The sequence below is a fragment of the Balaenoptera physalus genome (assembly GCF_965194825.1).
Source record: "Balaenoptera physalus genome assembly, chromosome: 10".
NCBI lineage: Eukaryota > Metazoa > Chordata > Mammalia > Artiodactyla > Balaenopteridae > Balaenoptera > Balaenoptera physalus.
In genome coordinates, this window is record NC_138889.1 from 27,036,048 (window position 1) to 27,047,326 (window position 11,279).

General features: G+C 36.8%; 1 protein-coding gene across 4 annotated transcripts in view; it reads left to right on the forward strand.

The window, feature by feature from the left end:
- The window catches only part of ALKBH8 (alkB homolog 8, tRNA methyltransferase), a 78,117-nt gene extending 68,541 nt beyond the window's left edge, over positions 1–9,576 (forward strand). For 3 of the 4 annotated variants that reach the window (XM_082409496.1, XM_082409495.1, XM_082409498.1), the window contains exons 11-12: positions 7,263–7,412; positions 8,418–9,576. In XM_082409496.1, the coding sequence (XP_082265622.1) occupies positions 7,263–7,412; positions 8,418–8,975 (708 nt within the window). In that variant the 3' untranslated portion in view covers positions 8,976–9,576. The remainder of the gene's footprint in view (positions 1–7,262; positions 7,413–8,417) is intronic. The other variant, XM_082409497.1, reaches the window with a different exon arrangement.
- The last annotated feature ends 1,703 nt before the right edge of the window (positions 9,577–11,279 follow it).

Below are 11,279 nucleotides of genomic sequence, written 5' to 3' on the forward strand. Positions count from 1 at the left end.
ATGTCACAAAGAAAGAAAACTACAGGCCAATATCACTGATGAACATAGATGCAAAAATCCTCAACAAAATACTAGCAAACAGAATCCAACAGCACATTAAAAGGATCATACATCATGGTCAAGTGGGGTTTATCCCAGGAATGCAAGGATACTTCAGTAAATACAAATCAATCAATTTGATAAACCATATTAACAAATTGAAGGAGAGAAACCATATGATCATCTCAATAGGTGAAGAAAAAGCTTTTGACAAAATTCAACACCCATTTATGATAAATCGTTTATCAGTTGCTTCATTTGCAAATATTTTCTCCCATTCTGAGGGTTATCTTTTCGTCTTGTTTATGGTTTCCTTTGGTGTGCAAAAGCTTTTAGGTTTCATTAGGTCCCATTTGTTTATTCTTGTTTTTATTTCCATTTCTCTAGGAGGTGTGTCAAAAACGATCTTGCTGTGATTTATGTCAAAGTGTGTTCTTCCTATGTTTTCTTCTAAGAGTTTTATCTCACATTTAGGTCTTTAATCCATTTTGACTTTATTTTTGTGTATGGTGTTAGGAAGTGTTCTAATTTCATTCTTTTACATGTAGCTATCCAGTTTTCCCAGCACCACTTATTGAAGAGGCTTTCTTTTCTCCACTGTATATGCTTGCCTCCTTTATCAAAGATAAGGTGACCATATGTGTGTGGGTTTATCTCTGGGCTTTCTATCCTGTTCCATTGATCTGTATTTCTGTTTTTGTGCCATTACCATACTGTCTTGATTATTGTAGCTTTGTAGTATAGTCTGAAGTCAGGGAGCCTGATTCCTCCAGTTCCGTTTTTCTTTCTCAAGATTGCTTTGGCTATTGGGGTCTTTTGTGTTTCCATACAAATTTTGAATTTTTTGTTCTAATTCTGTGAAAAATGCCATTGGTAGTTTGATAGGAATTGCATTGACTCTGTAGATTGCTTTGGGTAGTAGAGTCATTTTCACAATGTTGATTCTTCCCATCCAAGAACATGGTATATCTCTCCATCTGTTTGTATCATCTTTAATTTATTTCATCAGTGTCTTATAGTTTTCTGCATACAGGTCTTTGTTTCCTTAGGTAGGTTTATTCCTAGGTATTTTATTCTTTTTGTTGCAGTGGTAAATGGGAGTGTTCCCTTAATTTCTCTTTCAGATTTTTCATCATTAGTGTATAGGAATGCAAGAGATTTCTGTGCATTAATTTTGTATCCTGCTACTTTACCAAATTCATTGATTAGCTCTAGTAGCTTTTTGGTAGAGTCTTTAGGATTCTCTATGTATAGTATCATGTCATCTGCAAATAGTGACAGCTTTACTTTTTCTTTTCTGATTTGGATTCCTTTTATTTCTCTTTCTTCTCTGATTGCTGTGGCTAAAACTTCCAAAACTATGTTTAATAACAGTGGAGAGAGTGGATAACCTTTTTTTGTTGCTGATCTTAGAGGAAATGGTTTCAGTCTTTCACCATTGAGAATGATGTTGGCTGTGGGTTTGTCATATATGGCCTCTGTTATGTTGAGGTAAGTTTCCTCTATGCCTACTCTCTTGAGAGTTTTTATCATAAATAAGTGTTGAGTTTTGTTGAAAGCTTTTCCTGCATCTATTGAGATTATCATATGGTTTTTATTCTTCAATTTGTTGATACGGTGTATCACACTGATTGATTTGTGGATATTGAAAAATCCTTGCATTCCTGGGATAAATCCCACTTGAAACATGGTATATGATCCTTTTAATGTGTTGTTGAATTTTGATTGCTAGTATTTTGTTGAGGATTTCTGTGCTTATGTTCAACAGTGATATTGACCTGTAAGTTTCTTTTTTTGTGGTACCTTTGTATGGTTTTGGTATCAGGGTGATGGTGGCCTTGTAGAATGAGGTTGGGTATGTCCTTCCTCTGCAATGTTTGGAAATAGTTTCAGAAGGATAGGTGTTAACTCTTCTCTAAATGTTTATAGAATTCGCCTGTGAAGCCATCTGGTCCTGGACTTTTGTTTTTTGGGAGCTTTTAATCATAGTTTCAATTTCATTACTTGTCATTGGTCTGTTCATATTTTCTATTTCTTCCTGATTCAGTCTTGGGAGATTGTACCTTTTAAAGAATTCATCCATTTCTTCTAAGTTGTCCATTTTATTGGCATATAGTTGCTTGTAGTAGTTTCTTATGATCCTTTGTACTTCTGTGGTGTCAGTTGTAACTTCTTTTTCATTTCTAATTTTATTGATTTGAGTCCTCTCCTTTTTTTCTTGATGAGTCTGGATAAAGGTTTATCAATTTTGTTTATATTTTCAAGAACCCTCCCTTCCTCTTTTGTTCTCTTTTGTGATTTGATGACTGTCTTTAGTGTTGTGTTTGGATTGCTTTTTCTTTTGGGTGTGTGTAAGTATTGTAGGCTTTTGGTTTGCAGTTACTTTGAGATTTTGATATAGCAGTCTGTATGTATATATACAAGATTATTTTAAGTTGGTGGTCTCTTAATTTCCAATGCATGTCCAATATCCTGCATTTGTACTGTCCTCACAGTTGCTGGTTTTCGATATCATATGTGTGTGTGGATGATTTCCTACCTTTATTGTATGTTTGCCTTTACCAGTAAGCTTTCCCATTTGTAATTTTCTTGTTTTTAATTGTGGCCTTTTCTTTTCTGCCTAGAGATGTTCCTTTAGCATTTGTTGTTAAGCTGGTCTGGTGGTGCTGAATTCTCTTAGCTTTTGCTTGTCTGTAAAGCTTTTGATTTCTCTGTCACGTCTGAACGAGGGCCTTGATGGGTAGAATATTCTTGTTTGTAGGTTTTTCCCTTTCATCACTTTAAATATATTGTGCCACTCCCCTCTGGCTTGCAGAGTTTCTGCTGAAAAATCATCTGTAACTTTATGTGGATTCCATGTTCCTCCTTGGGTTTATCCTGTATGGGACTCTCTGCACTTCCTGTACTTGGGTGACTTTTTCCTTTCCCGTGTCAGGGAAGTTTTCAGCTATTATCTCTTCCATAATTTTGTCAGGTCCTTTCTCTCTCTCTTCTCCTTCTGGAGCCCCTATAATGCGAATGTTGGTACATTTAATGTTGTCCCAGAGGTCTCTTACATTGTCCTCATTTCTTTTCATTCTTTTTTCTTTATTCTGTTCCATGGCAGTGATTCCACCATTCTATCTTTCCAGTCGCTTATCTGTTCTTCTGCCTCATTTATTCTGCTACTGATTCCCTCTAGTGTATTTTTCATTTTACTTATCGTATTGTTCACCTCTGTTTGTTTGTTCTTTATATCTTTGTTGAATATTTCTAGTATCTTCTCAGTCTGTGCCTCCATTCTTTTCCCCAGATTTTGGATCATCTTTACTATCATTACTCTGAATTCTTTTCCAGGTAGATTGCCTATCTCCACTTTACTTCTAGGGTTTTATCTTGTTCCTTCGTGTCGAACATATTTCTCTGTCATCTCACTTTGTCTAACTTTTTGTGTTTGCAATCTCTGTTCTGCAGGCTGCAGGATTGTAGATTGTAGGCTGCAGGCGGCAGGATTATAGGTGGGTGACGCTAGTCTAGAGGGTTGTGCAGGCTTCCTGGTCAGCAGGACTGGTGCCTGCCCACTGGTGGGTGGAGCTGGGCCTTGTCCCTCGGGTGGGCAGGACCATGTCAAGGATGTGTTTAGAGGTGGCTGTGGGCTCAGGAAGAGTTTTGGCAGCCTATCTGCTGATGGGCGGGGCTGTATTCCCTCCCTGTTGATTGTTTGGCCTGAGGCATCCCAGCACTGGAGCCTACAGGCTGTTGGGTAGTGCCAGGTCTTGGTATCAAAATGACGGCCTCCAGGAGATCTCACACCAATGAGTACTCCCTGCTACCTCTACCTCTGCCACCAGTGTTTTTATTCCCACAATGAGCCACAGCCGCCACCCCACCCCACCCCTCCAGGATACCTTCCAAGACCAGCAGGTAGTTCTGGCCAGGCTCCTATGAAGTCACCAAGTCCCTGGGTCTTGGTGTGCATGAAACCTTGTGTGCACCCTCTGAGAGTGGAGTTTCTGTTTCCCCCAGTCCTGTGAAGTTCCTGCAATCAAACCCTGCTGACCTTCAAAGCCAAATGCTCTGAGGGCTCCTCCTCCCAGTACCAAGCCCTTAGACTGGGGATCCTGACATGGGGCTCAGAACTCTCACTCCTGTGCGAGAACTTTTGTGATATATTTTCCAGTTTGTGGGTCACCCACCCACAGGAATGGGGTTTGATTGTGCTGCAAATGTGCCCCTCCTACTGTCTCATTGTGGCTTCTTCTTTGTCCTTGGATGTAGAATATCTTTTTTGTTGATTGTTGTTCAGCAATTAGTTGCGATTTTGGTGTTTTCTTGAGAGGACTTTAGTGTTTTTGTGAGAGGAGGTGAACTCAAGTCCTTCTACTCCACCATCTTGTCTCCACCACTCTCAAGAGTTAAGTACATTAATACAAAGAATCTGCTTTAACATATGGTGGGTGTTCATTAAAGGCAATTTCATTAGCCTGTTTACCTTTTTCCATATTTTGGATTATTTTCTTAGGATAAATTTTTTGAAGAATGATTATTGGGTGAAAAATTGTGAACATTTTTATCTTCCTTAAAAAATGGTTTCCCAAATTGCTTTTTAAAATTGGTCTAGCCAATTTGTACTGTCAACAACACTTTATGACAGGAAGTTATATCACAATGCTATCACTGTGGTATACTTTGGTTTTGAAATATTTTTGATACTTTAATAGGAGAAAAGTGAAACCTTGTTTAGTTTGATTACTAAGTTGGATTCTTTTTCATTTTTACCAGTACTTCCAGAATTGCATATTTAATACTATGTTGAAGACTTTAAAAATTGTATACAAAAAAAAATAAAAAAACAAAAAAATTAAAAAAAACAAAAACAAACAAAAAAAATTGTATACAAGTATAAAGTATACATTTTAAGCCCAACCAATATGTGTTTTTATTGTCATTCATCTCCATCCCACATACATATGTAGCTTTACATGAGTCCCTTACCATTAATGAGTATTTATACATAAGCTATTTTCTGTCCTGTTTTTGACATTATGTAGCATTATTAGGGAGAATTTCAAATATCTGGTACTATCCTTGGTATAAAAGCTTAAGGGAATTTAAAAATAGAAAGGGAAGAGAAAAAAATACTGATGATTTGACTATAGTATATGGAAGACTCAGGCAAAATAAGTGAAAGGTGAAAGTACTGAGCCAGGCATGAGTCAGGACTACATTAGACCTGGTACTTTATGACTAAAACTGCCCCTGATTTCATTTGTTGGTGAAAAGGAGTGCTCTGTACAAATAATTGTAAGAGTCTGGCAGGAAGAAGAAGGAAATTTTCTCTAGTTTTTGTTCGGTTGCTCTTCTCCTTGTTCTGTTTTATCTGTGATTCTCAGATAATAACTTTCCTCCTCTGAGTAACTATCAAGCTCTATCTCTGGGGATAGGCACATTGGATTTCTTCTTGTTGACTTTTAGCAAGGTATAGCAATCTGTAATAATTGGGCATACTTGAAACTTCTGTTTCCATGAGCTGAATTTTATTGTAATAAAACCTGGCAAGGACCAAAATATAATATGCATATTGTTTGAGTGGTACTGTCATCTTGATATTGTGACTATTGGCATAAGATATGGAAGAAAATAAATAAAAGTAATAGCCAGTTATATATCTTATACAGGTAAAGGGAGCAATTAAGTGGGAGTTGTGCCACTGTTGTTATTAATGGGCCCTTAGTACTTTTCCATCTTAAAATTATATCAAAATGATATTGCTATACTTTACTTCTAGCTTGGTACCTTTTATTATACCTCAGATATTAATGCAGCTGTGGGCTGGAATACTGAAGCTACTTAATATTTATTAGAAACTGAGCAAATTCATATTAGGTATGACTGGCATGGCAGTGTGACTTAATAAGAATTGTTTTGACATGAAGATTCATATCTTTATTCTCAGATGGACTGAGGGAACCCTGATCCCTTAGCAATGATCAATGCTTACTTATAGCAAAAATTCAAATGAGTAAATATAAACCTGAGGTGGCTACTTCTGTTAGATGAAATCTACTTATACATATCTTTATATCTTTATATCTACTTATACATATCTTTCCTCTCTTGTAGAGATTGGGTTAAGAAGAAATATCTGGAGATAATTATTAGTGATTTAACATTCTTTAAGCTCCTCCTATTCCTCCCTCAATTTATATGTGCACATTGCACGAGCTTGTGTGTACTCTCTCTTTCTCTCTGTCTCTCTTTGTTTCTGTCTCTCTCTATATATGGTATTTTTAGAACTAAACAGCAAAGCTGTGTACAAAAACAACAACAAAACTAGAGAGAATATAGGCAGTCCTAGCCCACAAATACTTGCCACAGAACCAGACATATGCATAAGGCATGTTAGGCCTCAGCTGCTTGGGGAGATGAAAGGATGCTGCCAGCTGCCTTCAGTGTTGTCATTCCCATGGAATGGTTTGGTTATACCAAAAGGTTTAATTCAATAGCATTTTACAAATTTTGAGTTTAGGTATTTAGCAGAACAAGATTCAATGGCTTTAAAAAATGAAATAAATTATTTAACTTTATTTGGGAAGATTTTATTTTATGATGGTGCAAGTAATACATATTGAAAAGTATAAAGAAGAAGGAAAAAAAGCCATCCTCCTGATATCTGGGTCATTACTGAATAGTTTATATACTAATAAGAGATACCTTAGAACCTCTTATTTGTAGCTTCCCCCAAAAGACTAAATGTCTATGTTTATGCGATAATTTCCATTTTAAAATGTGTGATATTGGACTTCCCTGGTGGTCCAGTGGTTAAGACTCTGCGCTTCCACTGCAGGGGGCATGGGTTCGATCCCTGGTCAGGGAACTAAGATCCCACATGCCACGTGGCACAGAAAATAAGATACGATAAGATATAAAATAAAATAAAGTATGATATTACAAAAAGATCAAGATTCTGAGTGGTGATTAATTAGATGCCAATTAGGACCTCCCATTTCCACCATTGTTATTTTTATTCTAGTTATTTTGTTTCCATTCACTGAGTTGAATTCTGTTTGATACCTGTTAAGGTAATAAATGCTGCCCTGTAAATTATATAAGCTGACTTTGTACTGGCTGTAGAACCTATAATATCATGGTCTTAGATCCTTTCACAATGAATATGAAATCTGTCTAATAATTTTATGACATTTAAACAAGTTGTTCTGAAATTCTTCCTTTATCTGTTATAGATTGGCTGTGATCATAGCCAAAACCTTGTGGACATTTGTAGAGAGAAGCATTATCAGGCCTTTGTCTGTGATGCTTTGGCAGTACCAATCCGCCCTGGGTCTTGTGATGCTTGCATCTCCATTGCTGTTATTCACCATTTTGCTACAGCAGTAAGTATTGTCTTTCTTGCTCCAAGAACTTATAACTAAGTGGCAGGAAATGTTCGTGGATTTTACTGATTTGGACCCCATTTTAGCTTTTCCTTTCTTTCCATTCTCTTTTCTTGTCATACAGTTTACCCCAGTTTTTAAAGAAAGCCTGTGGAATGGAGATGAGTTACATGGGAGCTGTGATTACTTAAGCAGTGGTCTGATGAGACTATGCATTTATTGCTGCACATTTCTGCCTTTTTCCTACCTGAGTCTTACTCATCTTTAAATGTCTTCCTCAAACCCACAGACTCACAGAATTTAGCTGTAAGAGACTTTAAGAGATCATCAGCTCTAGGCCTCTTGAGTATTCTCTCTGTCTCCTCAGCCTCTGAGCTTCTTCTTTATTTCCGTTTCCCATCTTGCTTTCTCGGCTCTCACTCTCATTCCTGACGTCTGAGTCTCATGTTCTTCCCATTCTATTTTTCTTCTTTTCCTGTTCTTTTTTTCAAAACTCAGGTATTTATCTGGTAGTAGTATGCTGATGCTTTTAATTAGTCACTCTGCTTCTAATTTTAAAATAACTGAATTTAATATTTTATATTTTTCTTATAGGAAAAAAATCTTATTATTCCTAGGTGTTACTCGTTTCCCCCAATCTAAGCAATAACATTATAGATCCCTTTGTGCTGGAGTTCCTGGCCATTTCAGTGTATCTTATGATCTCAACTGAATTTCAAACAAAGCAGAAAACCCTCTATGCCTCTGTATTATTATCAGAAAGAAAAAAAAGTTTTCCCCTGTTTATCAACACTTTTTTTCCTCTCAATTGCAGAGCAAAATTCTCCTTTTTTCCCCCTTTTTTTAAACTCTAAGATGTGTTTTATGTTTGATTTTCTGTACTGTCCATCTTAATTGAAAATAGTCCTATAGTTAGTTATATTTTCCTGTTTCCTCTCTGTATCTCTTTCTCATTGATAAATGTCAATATGGTTTTTTGTTTATTTTTTTGTTTGTTTTAACTAGGAGCGTAGAGTGGCAGCTCTCCAAGAACTTGTTCGACTCCTAAGACCTGGTGGGAAGGCACTCATCTATGTTTGGGCAATGGAACAAGAATATAATAAGAAGAAGTCCAAGTATCTTAGAGAAAACAGAATTAGCCAAGGAAAGAAAGAGGAGATCAGCAGTGATACATCAGTGCAAGAGTTGCTTGTGAAGCAGATGCCTGATGTGGGCAATCAAGATTCAGCACCTTCTGTCCCCTCCATTAATGACTTTCAGGATAGAGGATGTAATTCAAGGGAAGTTACTAATTTCAAGTTGCCTATTCACACTAACAGGACTTCTTTTCATTGTCAAGATGTACTGGTTCCCTGGCACCTTAAGGAAAATCCTGGTAAGGGCAAGCCTATTGAGCCATTTGGACCATTAGGATCCCATGACCCAGGTCCTGTGTTTCATCGTTACTACCATGTGTTCTGTGAGGGAGAAATGGAAGCTGCCTGCCAGACTTTGAGTAATATCAGCATACTGCAAAGTTACTATGATCAGGGGAACTGGTGTGTGATTCTTCAAAAGGTCTGATCATCTCTATGAACATATATACAGGGAATAAATGCTCAGCTTTTTTTTAAAAAAGGAGATTAAATTACCTGTATTATTAGTTAAAGAGAAACCGTGTGGAAAAGTATCAAAGGAGAGTGCCTGAGAGAAATTGTAAGTAGAGATTAGTTAGGAAATATTTGGTCTACTACTATTGCTGACATCATTTAATCCATAAATGTAGGCTTCTCCTATAGGGAGTAACAGGGATGGTTTTTAAAAGTGATTGAAGTAGTTTGTGAAATATTTGGGATCCTAGGGTAAGTAAGAGCACAGCATTTTGAAGATAAACTTTTTTTATAAAGTGTTACTAAATGAACTAAATCATATAGAATCTTAGTGAAGTAATCACATAACATTTTATCAATAATAAAGAAAATATTCCTGTTCAGTAGAAAATTGCCTGAAGTTTTATCTGTGATTGTTAGCTCTGTAAAATCATAGATGATAACCACTCTGTCACTACACCTTACTAGCACAGGGCTTGACACATAGTAGGTACTCAGTAAAATTTTAGTCATTTGGATAGTACCCATATATTAATGTAGGAACTTTCATCCAGTAAATACTTATTGAACCTCTACTGTGTACCAGTTACTATTTTAAGTTCTGGAAGGGGAACAGTGAACAAGAAAAAAACAAAGGCCATGCCCTCATGGACTTACATTCTAGAAGGAAAGACAGACAATAAGCAAACAGATATGGGTGATAAATGCTGTGGAAAAAAATAAAAACAGGAGGGGGTTTCACCTGAGAACAAAAAGTTATTTTTAAAGGGCTGAAATAGCTACTAATCCTGACTATAGTTATTACCAAGAGTTAATTAGTATTCCTAATGCATTGATCTGGGTGCTAAAGGCAACCCAAATATGCTCTTTTTTTTTTTTTTTTGGCTGAGCGGCATGTAGGATCTTAGTTCCCCGACCAGGGATCAAATCCTCACCCCCTTAACCACTGGACCGCCAAGGAAGTCCCAGCAAATATGCTCTTTTATTTTTTAAATTTTTTTAAATAAATTTATTTATTCATTTAATTTTTGGCTGCATTGGGTCTTCGCTGCTGCATGCCGGTTTTCTCTAGTTGCTGAGAGCAGGGGCTACTCTTTGTTGCGGTGCATGGGCTTCTTATTGTGGTGGCTTCTCTTGTTGTGGAGCATGGGCTCTAGGCGCATGGGCTTCAGTAGTTGTGGCACACAGGCTTCAGTAGTTGTGGCACACGGGCTTCAGTAGTTGTGGCTCGTGGGCTCTAGAGCGCAGGCTCAGTAGTTGTGGCGCAAGGACTTAGTTGCTCCGCAGCATGTGGGATCTTCCCAGACCAGGTCTCGAACCCGTGTTCCCTGCATTGGCAGGCGGATTCTTAACCACTGCACCACCAGGGAAGCCCCGCAAATATGATCTTTTAACTCCTTTATTTAAATAGCAAAACTTAAAATTGTCAGTTAGACCTAATTATGCCCTGATAGCCAAAGCTATGTTGTCATTATTGGGTATTTCTAGTTCTTTCATAGTTTGTTCCAGTCCAGTGCAATCAGGGATTATGTTTTACCTACATATATGCCATAGTTACCCAGTTAACATACCTTAGGTCAAGCTTCCAGGAGGAACAGAGGTCAAATTATCATGCAGAAGGGAAAACATTTTGGTTTATTCTTAATACTGTACTCAGCATGCATTGCTTTGTAGTAGTAATGCTTTAGACTACCTAAAGAAAAAACGCTGTCTGTGAATGATGGCTGTGCAGGCAATTATATATCTTGTTACTGTATGTTAGTGATGCTAATCTTCAGCATCAAGCTTTCAAAACCGTAGTGATCAAAAATAAGTCTTAGATGAGACACTGATTATTTTGTTGTGGAATTTCCGAATAAGATTATAATTGTTCACTATAGATGAATTTGTAAGGTTCATGATATGGGAAGAAAGAATTGCAGGGCTAAAAATAGTTTTATTTCTGATATACATTCTAGAACTTTACATCACAATTTGAAGTTTAACACATACTAAAATTTTAACATCTAGATGAAATAGATGATTTGCTTTTTTTTAATGTTTAAAGAGTAAGGTAATAATTTTATTTTAAATATTTGTATTTACATAAGAAAACTTTTTTTTTTTTTTAGAAAACTCTTTAAAATTAAGGTGAAAATTTAGATATAGCTTTTTAAATGATGGAGAGTATAGATAGTTTTTCAAAATTCTATTAGAAAAAATTATGACCCCTGCTGGGGACCACGGACAGTCACAGAAGGCATGGTCAGATTTCCACCAGCCTGGCAGTGATTGACAT